The sequence below is a fragment of the Ochotona curzoniae genome, unplaced genomic scaffold, assembly GCF_017591425.1.
Source record: "Ochotona curzoniae isolate NIBS_2020 unplaced genomic scaffold, NIBS_Ocur_1.0 contig_430, whole genome shotgun sequence".
In the NCBI taxonomy this organism is placed as follows: Eukaryota; Metazoa; Chordata; class Mammalia; order Lagomorpha; family Ochotonidae; genus Ochotona; species Ochotona curzoniae.
Genome location: NW_024466219.1, coordinates 11,249,761 through 11,266,210, shown reverse-complemented (window position 1 = coordinate 11,266,210; position 16,450 = coordinate 11,249,761). Strand labels below are relative to the sequence as shown.

General features: G+C 51.4%; 1 protein-coding gene across 2 annotated transcripts in view; it reads right to left on the bottom strand.

Moving 5' to 3' along the window:
• NR5A2 (nuclear receptor subfamily 5 group A member 2) overlaps positions 1–16,450 on the bottom strand; it is a 116,759-nt gene that overhangs the window by 84,526 nt on the left and 15,783 nt on the right. For both annotated transcript variants that reach the window (XM_040985412.1, XM_040985411.1), the window contains one exon: positions 14,497–15,143. In XM_040985412.1, coding sequence (XP_040841346.1) covers positions 14,497–15,143 — 647 coding nt within the window. The remainder of the gene's footprint in view (positions 1–14,496; positions 15,144–16,450) is intronic.

Genomic DNA, 16,450 nt, shown 5'->3' with positions numbered 1-16,450 from the left:
CCTTGTCGGGGCCCCAGCACACGGGAGAGCAGCGAGTAGAGCCCCTCAGCTTTGCTTCCTGCTGACACACCAAGGAGTGTCGCAGCTGATGGCCCTGAGTGCCTGGGTCCCTGACACACACATGGGAAACCCGGCTGGAATTCCGGGACAACAGCTTCAGGCTGGCTGTGAGTGCTAAATAGGGAAGGAACCAATGGATGGAAGATTCTCTGTCATCCTGCGCATAATCAAGTTAAGAATTAGAATAGATAATTCATCACTGCTTCCAGTGCTCATGTAAGTATCACAGGTACAACCACCCATAGTTTTATAGATGAATCCCTGGACTGGCTGTCGAATCCACAGCTCTGCCCTGGGTGGGCAGGGAAGGCTGAGAAAGTCGGTGCCACGCAGGTCCTGTGCTAACACAGGAGAGCCAAAAGGCCCCTTCACAGACCAGCAAAGATGGCTAATGGACTGCAGGTGCCGCAGAAAGAACACGGGAAACAGCTGACAGCTTCATCCCTAGCAGGGTTACTCACGGTCAGGCATCAGGGGACTGAGGTGAACTTGGACCCCATTCTCCTACAGAATTCACACTGAAGCAAGAAAAACTGAAAACAACACTGCAAGTGTTTAAGGCATGGTGTCTGGCATTTCCCCTCAGCCTCGGCTCCCCACTCATCTTAGAAGTGGAAGAGACACAAGCGCAAGCAACGAGCTGCTTTCAGCCACTCTGCCTGGCACCCACCCCAACCTCAGTGTATGCAGCCACTGGCTGTCTCTCGGGAAAAGATCCATTCCATTTGTTTGAAAAGTAGGGCTACAAAGATCTTCCATCCACTGGTCTGTTCCCCAAATGGCTGCAACGGCTGCGGCTGTGCCAGGCTAAAGCCAGGAGCTTCTTCCGGGTCTCTCACGTCGGTGGCGGGGACCCATGCCCCTGCCATTTAAGCTGCTTTTCTCAGGGGCATCTGCAAGGAGCTGGATGGGAAGTGGATGGAGCAGCTGAAGCTTGAATCGGTGCCCATCTGGAATATCAGCAGCTCAGGCAGCGGCTGTACCCACTATGCCACAGGGCCAAAGAGACTCTGCCTTAATGTGACCCCTCTCTATGTTAAATATGAAGATAAAGTTGGATCCCCCTAATGACTGAGTATTTTTAGCCGTTTGTGTGGCTACAATTGGACAGTTACAATTAAGCAAACGGTGTGCTCGCTTCGGCAGCACATATACAATTAAGCAAACGGTGACAGGGTATCCCACCATCACTACTAACCAACCCAGAGGGAAGGAGGACAGCGGAAGGAGGCTGGACTGAGCGCCATGGAACTGGGAAGCACCTGCTGGGTCCCTAAGGAAAGGCCCCAGTGCTGAGAAACCTCTGGGCACAGCTCCAGTTCCCGTCTGCATGGGGCAGTCCAGCTGTGCAGTCCTGAATAAAAGAATCCGAATAAGTGAGGGCATTGTGGCACAGCAGGTAAAGTTGTCTTCTACAGCGCTACGTCTCACAGGTGCCAGTTCTCAAGTCCCCCATTGCTCTATTTCTGATTCAGCTCCCTGCTCCTGGCCTGGGAAAGCAACAGAGGTGGCCCAGGTCCTTGGACCACTGCAGCCAGGTGAGACCCAGAGAAAGTTCCTGACTCCTGCCTTGAGCCTGGCCCATCTGGGAAGTGCACCAGTGGATGGAAGATCTCTCTCATCTCTTTGTCTCCTTTATTCTCTCTCCAAATAAATAAATCTTAAAAAAAAAAAAAAGTAGACTATGTCACCAGTTGTCCCAACAGAGGCTAGTTCCCTGTGGAGGGAACTCACCAGAAAATGGGCAGGACCTGTCCCTGGGGATTTTGATCCCTTTTCTACCAGCAGCTCCCAACGGTTTGGGCCCAACACCTGCTGCCTGGTCACTTCTCTCAAGATCCTCAAGCAAATTCTACTGGTTGTGTCTCCCCTCGGCTCGCATGCCCTGGCCTGGCCTTCCACCTGCTCCCTGCCGGACTGCTGGGACTCCCACTTTTTCTCTCGCTTCTCTGCACCCATCTGCCACCCACAGCCAGAGCTGTATCTTTTTGTTTAGATTGATTTTGTTTATTTGAAAGGCAGAGTTACAGATATACAGACAGAAAGACAAACAAGGTAGAAACATGGAGAAAGATCTTCCATCTGCTAGCTCACTCCCCAGATGGCAGCAAAGGCCACAGCCAGGCCAGTCCAAAGCCAGGATCCAGGAGCTTCTTCAGGGTCTCCCACATGGTTGCAGGGTCCCAAGGCTTTGGGCTGTCCTTGACTACTTTCCCAGGCCACAGCAGGGAGCTGGCTGGGAAGTGGACCAGTATCTCTTGCAATGAGATTCTGATGAAGATGCTGCATTGCATAAAGCGAGTAAAACCCAGGCTGTCTATGGGCCAGGCCTTGTCAGACACCGTGACAACCAGAACACCTCTGCCCCCTAACCACTGGCAATTTCAAGTGAAATCCAGCCCCAGGGCTCCTGCACCAGCTGTTCCTATGCCCATGCTACAGCATGTCCAGATTTACCTCGGCCGGCTCTCCATGCAGAGTCCAGCTCCACCCTTGTACAGTCTCTTCCAACCCCAACAGGCCCTAACCTGTCCTCTCAGCTCATCTCTGCTGACTTGTCCCCAGTGACCACCCTCCCACTGCAGTGGGAGCACAGCCCCGGGGGTGGCCTTGCTGAGCCTGCTCACCGAGCATCCCCCGCTACGGGACAGGATGGACAGCCAGCGGGCATACAGGTAATGTGGAGAATGACACGAGGGAGAGAGTGAGCAATTCATTAGACCCAGCATGAGCCTGGGAATGCACAAGCCTAATGAGCTGACAGGGGATCACTTCGGGCTTAAAAGCCTCCCCGAGTGGCTGGCACCTGGTACACCTGCCATCTGGGCAGGATGGAATACTGGCTGCTCTATTTCCAATCCACTTCCCTGCTAATGAACCCAAGAGAGCAGCAGAGCAGGGCCCAAGCACTTGGCTCCTGGACCCACGTAGGAGGATTCAGAAGATGCTCCTGGCTCCAGGCCCACCCAGCTCTGGCCATTTGGGGAGTGAGCTAGCAGATGGAAGATCTCTCTTCTTTCTTTCTTTCCCTCCCTCTCTTTCAAATAAATAAATCTTCAAAATCAAAAAGAAAATTTACACTTGAAAGGAAGGCTAACTTGGTGCCATTAAAATCAACAACAATAAATCTATTGGCGGCTTAAAGAGGAAAAAGCTTCTGTAGTCAAAAGCAATGTGGAGGAATTCTCAAACATGACATTGTTTGACTTCAACATGAAACAAGTGGCAAGGCCTTTACTCACACGTCACCAACAACCGGAGTTTACCTGGAGGCAAAAGATCCCTCAGGAACAGGTAAAAAAAGACACCATCTATATACCTTCTTTACAACAGCAAAGCTGAAGTGAAGCATAAAAAGAGTTAAAAAAAAAAAAAACCTGAAATACACTTCACTTCCAGTGAAACAAGCAAGGAAAAACCAATGACGGAGAAACTTCACAGCAGCCACGGGTCCAGCAGCCCACAATGAACCTGATGCAAGTTCCCCAACCGCCCAGCCAGCTGTGCCTCCTGCAAATTGTTCCAAGTTCCCAGGAAATGCAGCCCGGTGCCTCGGCAGCAGCAGGTGCCTGCTAGCAGTGCCACCCAGGCAGCCTGCGACTCCCATCTTTCCATGCGGGTCGCAGCTCTGCCTCCTGGGGGTGTTTACCCCGCCCTTTGCTCTCCTGCTCCTCCGTGCTGGGTGAGGTGCGCTCTGGAACACCATGTTGCGGGGCAGGAGGTGGGGTGCGGTGGGTTGGCTTGGTGTCCAACAGAAGGAGCTGCACTTCTCAGCTCTGCTGCGGTCAGCCCTGGTGTGAGCAGTCAGACCTGTGTGCTGTTGGAGCCGAGTCCCGGCACCAGGTGATGACTTACTGATGGATAAAGCGTTTTAGGGAGAACTTTGAGAGCGAGGCTCAAGCTCGCAAGAAAAAAACGGCTACATTCTAAGGAAACACAGGCATCAAGGGTTCTGAGCCTACTCAAAAGCTAAAACCCCAGGCAACTCTCTAAACAGAAGTCCAGAAAGAAACTACTGGACTTCTCAAGGCTGCAACAATTTCAGGGATGAAAACAATGAAGAGAATTCTCAACAGGCAAATCAGACCCCTGTGAAAGAAACCCTTCCCTGCCATGAATGCCAAATTCACCAATGCCAGATGAGAGCTTTCTGAAAGGGGCCAGCATTGTTGCATAGCACATTAAGTCACCACCTGCAGCACCAACATTCCAAACGGAGCACCAGTTCGAGTCCTGGCTGCTCCACTTCTGCTCCAGTACCCCACAGATACACCTGGGAAAGCAACAGAGAATGGTCTACGTGTCTGCATCCCTGTGCCATGGGTGACCTGCATCAAGATCCTGGCTCCTAGCTTCAGCCAGGTCCAGCTCTGGCCCGCTGTGGCCACTGGCAAGTGACCCAGCAGATGAGAGAGCTCTGCTCTGTCACTCAGCCTTTTGAGTAAACAAAACAGATCTTAAAAACAAACCAAAAAAAAAAAGTGCTGAAAGAGTGTGACACCCTCCCACTCACCCCTCTGCAACGTGGGGAGGCCTGCTGCTGGTACCTGATGCAGCTATGCCACTGTGTGCACCTGTGCACCTGCCCGCCCCCCACAGCCAGGGCAATGAGATCCCTCAGCCAGGGAAGCCCAGACTCGGAAGCTGACCAGCTAATACGGCAGGGAGCAGGCAGGCGCTCCACCGGCCTCTCGGGATGCTGAGCTGCCATTTGCTCTCAGATCTGTAACTGAGAGGACACCAGGAGAGAGCCAGCTTACATGAGCCTTGACAGTCACTCGATTAGCCAGTCTACACCCTCACACAGCCCTTCAGCATCCCACTGCCAGTTCTGCCGCCCCAACACTAGCCTCTCTCACCATCTTATGAGGGAAGTACAGTGCTAGAGATTGTCCAAAGTGACCCAGCACAAGGCAGCTCTTCATGGCAACTAGAGACAAACAAACGTGCAGGTATGGGTAAAGTGTGTGCGGCCAACACATCCTGCTGGCCATCTTAAAGATGGCTGGACATGGTCAAACCAGCAACACACCTGAGAAGCAGCCGACCCTTGAGTGTGAAAGGCAAGCCACATACGTACTCCGTGACCCCTACACACCAAGGAGCTGCCAAGGACCATCATGGGGATCCCCAAGCCCATGCCTGCACAGAACTGTCTTCTATCCTGGGAATGCTGAGCGGGCCTGTGCGCACCCCTACTGTGAACACCAACCACACAGCCCTTTAAAAGCTCGCTCTGTGCACCTGTGGATCCCTGCGCATGCTCCCTTGAGGCTGCTTCCGGGGAGAGCCAAGATGGACATGCCAATCACCTGTCCCGGGCCAGTTCTGTCTCCCTCCTCTCATTCCTGGCGCATCCCCAGAGTTCACAAGTCCAACAGCCTGGAAACAGGGCATTTGTTCGTGGCTGGTGGACTCACCTCAGATTTACAACAACTGACACTGGCCAAGCCCCTGGCGAAAGGTGGCCTGCAGCCCCCACCCACGCTCCTGCCACATAAGACACCAGGAGTGGGCCAGCCCTACTGGCTGGAATGATGCCCCCGTGTCTGCTGTGCCCTCACCTTGTACGATGCAGGGCAGACTTTACACCCAATGGTCATGAGCCCCTTGTCATGTCGAGAACAGAATTAGAACTTGGTGCAAGTCAGGTCGTAACCTTCATCCCGGCTGTGGCGCAATCGTGGTTGACCTCTGTCAACATTCTAGCCAAGGAGGTCTGCGGTTCCTGCCACTGCACTGTGACTTCCCAGGAGGAAGTGAAAAGGGAGGGCAACGTGGCTAACTGTGTGGCTGAGAGCCTGAAGCGGAAATGCCTGGTCTAACACAGAGCCCGCTAAGCTATCTGGAAGCAGGGAAGGGATTTGAAAGTTTGCCTATGCAGCAAACTTGCCTGGGATCCATCCAGAGGCACCCCTGCTAAGCCTGCGGCCATGGGTTCATCTCCTACCCTTGCCCCTCTGAAGCTGCCTGCTACCCCTCAGGTGCGCCCAGGTGTTTGTGCCTGGGTGGCTTCTGGGGTCAGAGCCTAACGTCTTTGGTGTGAAGAACAGCGTAAGTGCCAAGTCCATGCATTCTCCGTATGGATGGTGAGTCATATGATCTACTTCCCAGGCTGTGTGAGAATAAGCCAGAACAAAGCCACTCTTACCCCAGAAAATAAGGTCTGTTTTGCTGTGATGTTCAGAGGGCACAGTCCTCTGAACTGCGTGAGCGGGTGAACCTTGGCCTGTGTTTCAGACCCGTTACCCGCCATATCAATGCAACGGGCAGCCGACCACTGTGGAGCTCAGGTCCCAACACTGAGGGGTGACCACAGATCATTGGTCACCATCAGCAACCTCTGTGCCCTCCCAGGCCAAGTCTGAGGGCAGCTGGAGAGGGCAGAGGGCAGCTGGAGGGCATGGAGGGCAGCTGAAGGGGGCAAAGGGCAGCTGGAGGGCATGGAGGGCAGCTGGAGGGGGCAAAGGACAGCTGGAGGGGGCAGAGGGCAGCTGGAGGGGGTGGAGGACAGCTGGAAGGCATGGAGGGCAGCTGGAGGGCATGGAGGGCAGCTGGAAGGTGTGGAGGGCAGCTGGAGGGGGCAGAGGGGCCAGACTGTTTCCAGACAGGTACACATGCACTCTGCTTTGGCAGGTGATTCAGAAGGAACTCGGGCCAGGCCCTGGCAGCTGCATGAGTGACAGGACCTACACAGGCTGCACGAGCTGAGGGAGACGCGGGCTGCACACCTCAGAGCCTGGTCTGACAAGCTGAAGTTTGGGAACTCCAAGCCCCGCCGTCCACAGCAAACCCCTGTCCTTCTCTGATGCGGACTTCCTGAGCTCCTCCCGGTTTCCCACACTACCCTCCTGATTAAGAACTCCAGCGTGGGTACCCATCCTTAGGGCAGCGTATAAAAGGCACTCTCTGCCGTGATGGTGACAGAGGGATGCTACAGGTGTGGGTAGGATAAGAGCAGCACCAATAACTACAAAGCACTTCCCACTTGCACGGCGGCCTTCCCTATGCTTCTCTGTGGAACAGCATGACCGCACACCGGGTGTGCGCCTGGGGATGCCTCCAGAGATGCCAGCAGGGTTGACTAGCCTATCCTATACAATGGGCAAGATGGGCAGCACACAGGGACCAGTTAATAATAAGCAGGATAACACGTGCAAAACGCTCATCACCACCTGACCCGTGGCTACTATGAGAATGCTGATTTTTCAAAACTCTGGAGTGAAGGAACAGCGCAGAGTTCCTGCTGATCTAGGCTCGTCCCTAAACCCTTGCCTGGTTTATGTTATCTCAAGCGTTGAAGCAGTACGCCTACCAACACCTTTCTTTTGGATGTCTGCACCCCTTCTCTCTTCCTCCACACCTTCCACCACCACCCTCCCACCCGTGGCCAGCCGACAAGCTGACTGTATTGCCCTGATGGATTTTACCAATAGGAAGACATGATTGGTCTAAAATGGCTAGTTAACAATCAAGTTGGCGAATTTGTTTTTACTGTTCAATCCAGTGCTCATGTGGCTCAGGTCAACCTCAAGAGTGAGAAGGAAATCGGTGTGTCCCCCAGAAGGACATGGTACCCACTCCCTTTGTCCCCATGCTGGTCACAAGGGGCCCACGGTCTGTGCTTCTAGCCCCAGACCACCCTGAGGACCCAACAAAACAGCTGGAGGCACCCTGCCCTACAGCACACTGCTGGGGGAGACATGGCCCTCTTCTCCTTCCTTACTGGACCTTGAGCAAGCAAGCACTGTGAGGATTTCCTTCTTCCTCTAATGGCCATATTCAGACACCTGACCATGACCGGGCTGGTGAAAGCAAAGTGCATTTCCGGGCAGTGCTGGGCTGTCCTGAAGCCCTGCCCCCAGGACCTCAGTGGAAGGCTGGTTAACAGCGACAGAAATGTATCAGATGTGCACTCCAATCACCAGCGCTAACTCCTTGAACCAAACTTTCCAGCTGCCCAGATGGATCTGCCCACACAGAAACCACTGGTGCTTGACCACAGTGAACCCCGAGCCTTGGGAAGTGAGGGAAGCCCCACGGAGGCTGCGGCAAGCAGGTGCACCCTCCAGGAACACGGCAAGCTCATTTGTTTCTCCCAGGTGACTGAATACTCCATGGTCAAAACCAAGAACAGACTGGTGTGGTCAGGGGATGAGACGGTGGGGAGAGGAGTACAGGGGCGTCTTGAAGGATGGCAGAGCTGCTCTTTGCCGCTACATTCTAAGGCAGGTAACTCAAGGCTTAATCAAAACAGCTAACAAGCATAGGGCAGTTTCAGGGTGCTCGGTGCACTTTCAACATACCCCATGGAGAGGGAACAGAAATGAGTGATGCTGATTCGCGGGGTCATCTGTGTATGGTCAGCTGTGCCCTGACCACAGCACCAGCAGGTATGCACAGAGCAGGACCAACTCACCCTTAGTCAGAACACACGTGCCTTAATGGATTACACAGATGCATGCGACGGTGTGGGATACCAGCCCAGAAGAGCAGAGCTCTGGGTACCAACAACCAGAGCTAAGGCTGCTGTCTCAAGCTGGCCTGGAGAACGCTCAGCAGCAGCTGCTGCTGTTTTCACCCAGAGGGACCTCAGAGACCACCAAGTCAAACCTGAGGATGCTGTCATCCTCCAAGGCTCACCAAGACAGACAACAACTTCCAACGTCCACCTCTGGCAGAACTAAAGCCAGTCGTCCCACTTCCTTGTAAACATAGTTAGAGGTCAATTTGTTTGGATGCGTGGGGTGAGGAGGAGACCTGGCAAGAGACCTGCTTTGAAATTACATTTGTAACTTAGCTAGGAAAACTACTTTATTTCCTGATGATCGACCATCTCCTTTGCCGATTTAGCAACTTCACATCCACAGACATGAAAGCAAAGCACAGCCCAGTGACTACGACCTGGCCGCGCCACGGGGACGAGCAGAGATGGGGGGTGGGCCTCTGGCTTCCCGACCCCAAAGGGGAGCTGTGCAACAGGTCAGCGTGGGAACACCTCGCCGGCTCCTCTCCTCCGTGGACACGGGGGTACGCTGGCAAGGCTTGGGATGCCCGCATCTCCTATCCAGGTGCCTCCCTCCATGCCTGCTAATGCTCCTGCGAGGCAGTGGATGATGGCCCAGGGGTCTGGATTCCTGCCACCTGCACAGGACACCAGGATGGGGCTCCTGGCCCAGGACCAGGCTGCCGTAGGTATTTGAGAAGTGAACCAGTATTTGGTATTTGGTATTTGGAGAGCTCTCTCTAACAATTCTCTAGAATACACACACACACACACATATGTCATAGCCTAAAGGTCAGACAGAGGTCATAAGCTCTCAGAATACAGGCTTGTATAGCTGGGGAGAGGTGAATAGTGGCTTGGAGAAAGGAGTGCACAATGTTAAATATTAAGAATAAGTAAAATACAACTTGGCTCAGGAAGCTCCCATAGCAGAGCAGGAGGCCTGCATGCCCCTCTTCTTGCCCGGGTTCCGCCCTCAACCCGGCCTGAGCATGGCAGAATTCCTTTGGCACCAATTCCATGCATCTCTGAGACGGCTTCCACACACAAACCCGAGGTGGGCAGGAGTCAGGGATTAATGAGGACTTTGCTTTGCTTTTTGTATCAGAATCCTCAGCCACGAGAGCTCTTACAAATCCATTCCCAGAACCCCCAGAAGACAGGAGGTCTCAGAAGGTCAGACACATCTTTCAGATTCATTAGCTGTTAAGCAGAGCGGGTACAACACCCCCCCCATGCAAGTCACAGGTGGAGAAAAGTCACACTCATCCTGCTCACGATGTGGGGTGGGGGGGGTTCCGGCACAGTGGGGGCACCCTCAGCTCACTCTTCAACTCCCCAAAACACAAGATAAAAAAAAAAAGCCAGCGTGTAAGCCCTTCTAATGGGGATGTCACTTTTAAGGTCCCCATTTACACCGAATGCAAGAAGACTCCAAAAGGTTCCTGGAGAGGGAAGTTCAAGATTTTATCTCAGAAAGCTCACCTGAAGCCCAGTTCCCCTCCTGTGTCTGCTCTCTGCCTGTCCTTGCCTAGGGACCTGATCCAGTGTGCCCATGCGATGCATACCCCACACCAAGCACTGCCCCGAAGGCCATTTGGCCTTTCTGAGCCTTGCCAATGTTGCTCTGAACCCACACACCATCACTGAATCCAATTCTCCAGTGACAGCCCACCTTATGTAGGAGTGACGGGAGAGGGTGGCTTCAGGCTTCAGCTAAACATCTCAAGACCCCGAATGCTGGCTGGGAGAGCCGCCCTCAATGATCCCGTGGAGGTGTGGAAGAATTACTGAAGCTTTCTAAAGTGACTCGCATACTCCAGAGGCTTCATCTGGCTGTTTCATCTCCCGGTTATCAGTGACTTAGTCACTGGGCGGTGTGATAACCTAGCCTCGGTTTTTGCCTCACTGACTCAGTGCCCTCACCTGCTGCTGGGGGCCTCCACTCTGGCTTGTCAGGCCGGTGGGGTCTAGAGGGAGTGTCACCCAGCACCCATGCAGCTCTGGGAGCAGCGGAGATCCGGGCAAGAATTTCACTTTCCTTGGGCAATACTTTGGGTGAAGGCCAGAACTGTCAACAGGTACATATCAAAAGCAGAAATACACACACAAACCCAACAGCTTTTTTAAAAATAAGAAAAAAAAAAAAAAAAAAGAAACCTTGGGTCTCCAACAGGGTCCCTGAAAGGCTAGAGTTTCTGTAAGTATGCTTTTTAAAGAATCTTCATTTGTTTGAAAAGCAATTACAGAGAGCATCTCTCACCTGATTCAATTCCCCAATATCTGCAGAGGCTGGGGGGCGGGCGGGGGGGGGGGGACCAGCAGACACCAGGAGCCATGACCTGGGTGACAGAGGCCTGGGGACCTAAGCCACCACATGCTCAGGGTGTGTATCAGCAGGAAGTTGCAAGCAGAAGCACAGCCAGGACTCGAACCTGGGAACCCTAAAGTGAGAAGTGGAGGTCCCAGGTAAGTCATTTTTGTGCTACAACCAACACCTGGCCCTCTTTTTTTTTTTTTTTTTCTGTGTACTGCTGCACAGTGGACACTCTGGGAGATGCAGTGTCCCCTTTCTCATCCCAGTATTTTGAGGAGAAATGGGAACACCTCTGGTGCGCCCAGAGATGTATGGAGACTGCCTCCGGCCACTCGCTCCTTTTAACCAGCAGGTGGGTGAACTCTGCATTTTCTCCTTCAAGGCGACTCCTGTCAGCTGCCCTGGGAGAAACAGCAAGTGGGTGCTTGCGTCAAAATTCCCTTATTCCCTGTCACTTGGTAGGTAATTTGCTGTGAAGTTAATCAACAAGAAAAGAAAGTGCTCATCTTCCCAGCTGATATTTAAAAACCACAACTTGGGGCTGGTGTTGCCGCATAGCAAATAAAGCCTCCACCTGCCCCAGCATCCCATATGGACACCAGTTTGAGTCCGGGTTGCTTCACTTCCAATCCAACTCTCCACTAACGGCCTGGGAAAGCAGCAGAGAATGGCCCAAATCCTTAGTCCCATGCAAGACTTGAAGGAAGCTCCTGGCTGCTGGCTTTGGCTTGGCCCAGCTTTGGCCATTGTAGCCAGTTGGGGAATGAAACAACAGATCTCTATTCCTGCCTTTCAATTAAATAAATATGTCATAAACACACAGACACACACAATTTATTCAGAAACATATGGTGAGGACCAGGGCTGAAGATTGAAGGATGTTTCTGGCCAAGCTGGTGCTACAGGTCTTTGTTCAGGAATTGTCCTTAGTAGTGGCAGGTGAACAAGCCCCCAGGACGGTCCCTGAGCTTTCAGTATCTCTCTATGTCTCAATTATGGGTTGTGAAATCATGCAGTGAGTCACGACCAGAATTTAAAAAGAAAAAAGAAATTAGACTCAAGTAGAATAGAACAGAAAATTCTGGAGTGCGTGGCATGTCAAGTATCATAGAATGAAACTTTTGATTCAGTTGTATGTCTCTGTGTGTGCCTGTGCCTGCGTGTGTGTGTGTGTGTGGTGTGTTTGGGGCACCAATACACAGTATGAAATGCATTTCCTGCTGTGGTCATGGTTTAAAAAACAAAGCAAAACAAAGCGGAGATCAACAGCCCTGGAGATGCCTCAATGCTGGATTCGAATGACTCGCTATTTTCTGACAAAGCAAATTAACTGGATAAATAACAGGAAAACTGATTCTTTGCAGCATGAATAGTCACCTCGTGAACCATTCCTACAGAAAAGCTCTGAGTTCTATGCTTTTAAATACAGAACTCCTCAAAGCACAGTCCCGCACAGGGAGAGCCTTGTGGCTTGGGGACACCTCCTAAGACGCATGAAAGGCCAAAAGTGCATCACGCAACAGGAGGAAAAACCGGACACGCTTCAATCGGCATCAGCACCGAAGGTTCTCACGCTTTAGCCACATAGTTAAGCTCACGGCTTCGCTGCAGAGGGGGAAGAGGAAATTTGGAAGGAGTGGAGAGGGAGGAGCGCGTGTGGGGGAAGAGCATTTTCCTCACACTCCAAGTTTTAGCTCCATTCATGTTGTAATGCTTGCTTACAGGTGACAATATGCTTTCTTAGTTTCCTTGTTGATTTTATTCAGCTGTCTAGTTAACTCTCTTCTTACAAACAGAGGAATGTTTGGCCATGTATAATCCCACTTAACGGTCAGCAAGTTTTGGGCATTCAGTTAATAGTACTGATTAACGACTCATTAGCATACAATTACAATACCCTGTAGCAAGGTCATAACCTTGGTACCCAATGCCAAAATAGGCAACTTAGTTACAACTGCCTGTGTTTGAATAAAGCATGATACAAAGACTGAGCATGTTTTTCATGAAACAGTTTTAAGAACCAGTTACAGGGAGCATCAACTGACTGAACTCAGAGTCCTGGCTGCTTTACCCAACAGCCTCATTTTTCCCCTTACAAAACTTTTTCCACCCAAGTATTATGACTTGCTCCGTACTCCTCATTATCACATACACACACACACCACACACACACACACACACACACAGTTTCACAAGACAAGAACCTGAAGGCTCCAGGCCACAGCTTGTCCGTGGAAGTTCAGTGATTAAATGTTCAAGGTACAGGTACCTGACTGCAAGCGTGGTGTTTTGCTCAGTTTACATGACCTGCCCTTGCAGCTCTAACTCAGATTCCACTTATTTTCAAGCACCTTTTCTGTTCTGTAAGGACATATCTGTGGATGGAAGACAGGTGGCTGAATCTTGTGGATGACACCGTTGTGATGAGTGCAGGGCATTGACATGCACCTGCTGGACCTCCGCAGGATGATGCAACCACCGCCACAACCATTTTGATGCAGAATAAAGGGCAGGGGTAACGGGTACGTCATGGTCTTTACAGCACTGTGGCATGCGTCACTAACTTACATACATGTACTAACTTCTGTGTTTCTGTGTCCAAGTAGCAAGGCTTAATGAGGGCTCCTAGGAGCAGTACCGTTTCTCGGCTGCCCTTGGCTCCCACACTGCCTAGTATATTTACCCAGACTGCTTTTTCCTTTAACAGCAGTCCTCACAACGAAAAGTCTGCTTTTGTAATTTTGCACTTTGCTCTGAGATTTTACAATCTACTGTCCTGGAGAATCAAAAGTCCACGAGTACTTAGCAGCCACATCTGCCTTCGCAACAGTCAAAGGCAGGTCAGCTTTCTCCAGCAGACTTCACTGAGAAGCCAAGCGCAAGCTTTGTTTTTTAAACCACAAAGTCAACTTTCTTATCCACTCTGCTCCAAACTCAGTCTTAATTTTCAGAAAACAAAATAATAGCATAGTTCAACACAGATCCTTGTACACACAGGTACTGCCTTGACAATGCACCAATCTATTAAGATCAGTGGACGAGAAGAGGAGCCCGGGCAGGGCCGACCAGCACAACCCACTCACCCAGTCCCCACCAAACATCCTGCTGGAATAAGCTCTGAAAGCAGAGGCTTTGCCCACCTCCAGCTTAGCCACAAGAGTTGTAAACACCCAGTAGGTACAACCAACCCGAGCATCACTTCTTGAGGTCCTAAACACAGCCACGTGCGAACAGTATTCCTTTGAAAGATACCTTCAACTTGACATCATTTTGATAATGCTGCTTTCTTGGTAATTTAAGACAGGAAATAGCATACTAGGTGCTAACCACAAACCACCTAACATAGGGGATGAATACAGTCATCTTACTTTCCAGAGAAAGTTTCCTGTACTTGGCTGCTATGTACCATTCCCTTCCCTCCAAATTAAAGCCCTGAGAAAGTTAAACTACAATAGTCCCGCAGTGAAGGGCATAAATTACTGCCATTTTTTCTTTAAGTCACAACAAGAGACAAAACATATTTGTAGCACCTGGCATGTACGAACGAGACGCAGACCAACACAGGTCTCCCTGCTGACAGGGGTTTTGGCTGGCGTGACAGCCTCCCGCATACCTTGAGTTCTCTGAAGAAGATACTACTCCTGGCCCACTCGACGATGGAGAAGAGCGTCTGGTCGGCCATCTTGCACATCAGCCCGAACGTGCTCAGCTTCTCGTGCTTGCTCCGGTTCGCCTGCTCCTGCTGCAAATAGGCCATGATCTTGGCCTGCACCTGCGGCTCCTCGGGCTCACACTTCAAAAGTTCCAGGATGAGATGGGGGATGCTGGCCGGGGAGCTGGTCTGGTAGCCGTCCATGTAGGAATAGCCCATGATGGACTCGGGGGAGCTGGTGTAGGGGTCTGGGTATTCAGACTTGATGGCCCGGCTCGGAAAGTGGCTGTAGGTTTGGTAACCTGGAAGGCTGCCGTGAGGTGGCATCGTCATGCTAATGGGGGACGTTACAAAGGGACTTCTGTCGTAGTCCGAGGGAGGCAAGGCAGCGTGGTTCAGGGGGAGCCCCTTGGAGGCAGAGTGCATGTTCTGGATGGCCGAGGAGATGGTCAGGTCCGAGGGCATGGCCTGGATCACCTGCGACATGGCTTCCAGCTTCAGTCCGTTGGCCCGGATGAGGGCTTTCTTCTGCTGCTTCAGGGCCCTGTCTCGCTTGTACATGGGCCCAAACTTATTCCTTCCTCCTCGCATTCGGTCGGCCCTCACAGCTGTTAGGGCAAGACGGGGAACAACAGAGAGTGTGGGAAGGAAGGGTATTAACAAGATGTAAATGTTACCAGGCTCCTGAAACTCGGCAGTGTCCAGGTCCGCAGAGCCCACCCCCGCCCCTCCGGGACCGCACGGCCTCTCGACCAATGCTTTCCTTCAAGGGTGTTTTGTCAGCAGATATTTCTGTTACCTTAGGACACATTCAGCTTCGCATGGACTAACGGATTTCACAATCTTTACAATACACGGGAGGTCCTTTTGATTGTGAGCCCCAAACCACTTTGGGTTTTGTCTTGTTGCAGGGTCGGACAGGGAAGGACCCAGGTTCAGATTAAGTTGTATTTTCCTTTAGAACACCCCCCTTCTGTCAATGCCATTCTTTGCCTGGACGCAAAAGGGCTGCCTGCACTGCGTCTTGCAAAATCGTTTTCACCTGGGCTTCGTGAGCACACCCCCTCCCCAATAACCACCAGCTACTGTTTTCAATCTGGGCCGAATTGGACATAATTAAAATCATTTCAGAAGCCGCAGAGGGTCTTCTGCCACAACGGTGCATGTGGTCTGGGCCCAGGCCTCTAAGTCAGTTAGCAGTTCTCTGTAAAGTTCACAGTGGCCAATGGCAATTAGAACGAAACTGGCGACCTCTGACAGCCTGTGACATACTGAAATTGCTCGAGGTTAAGTTTTTGAGCTTTTTATCTGAGGATTAGTAGTGCATTAAAAATTTATTGTGAATTCTTGGATTCCAGAATGTTGCACTAGATCATAAAAGAGGTTTTCATCTGGATAATAATTTATTGAACACTCAATTGTTTCCCATCACTGGGGTAATGTGGTTATGCACCACGTGTGACCCACGGATAATTAAGAAAGTAATTTTAAGGGAAAGAAATACAACTTTTTTTTTCTCTCATTGAAAACAAAAAAATCAAGTGACATCATACTGAGATCACAACATCTTTTTAAAATTATTTTGTCTTGTGTGTCTCAGAGTGTATCTTGCCGTTCAGGAGAGAGTAAAACAATTGTTGATAAGGAAACAAATAAGCATCAATTCCTCCCTCTCCCGATTCCGTGTTACAAGCAATATTGACTTTAGGCAGTCCCCAAGGCCACCAGAGGGACATTTTATATTTGAAAGGAATCTGGTGGCCACCTTGCAGAGCTACCTGGATTGTTCTCAGCATCCCTACCACGCAGCAGCTCCCTAAGCCTGAAAGCCTGAAGTGAAGATAACCCGTGCTCATACATCAGACCAGATGCACTCCTGTATCCCGCACCCCCCAGGGACCTGGATCCCTCATTA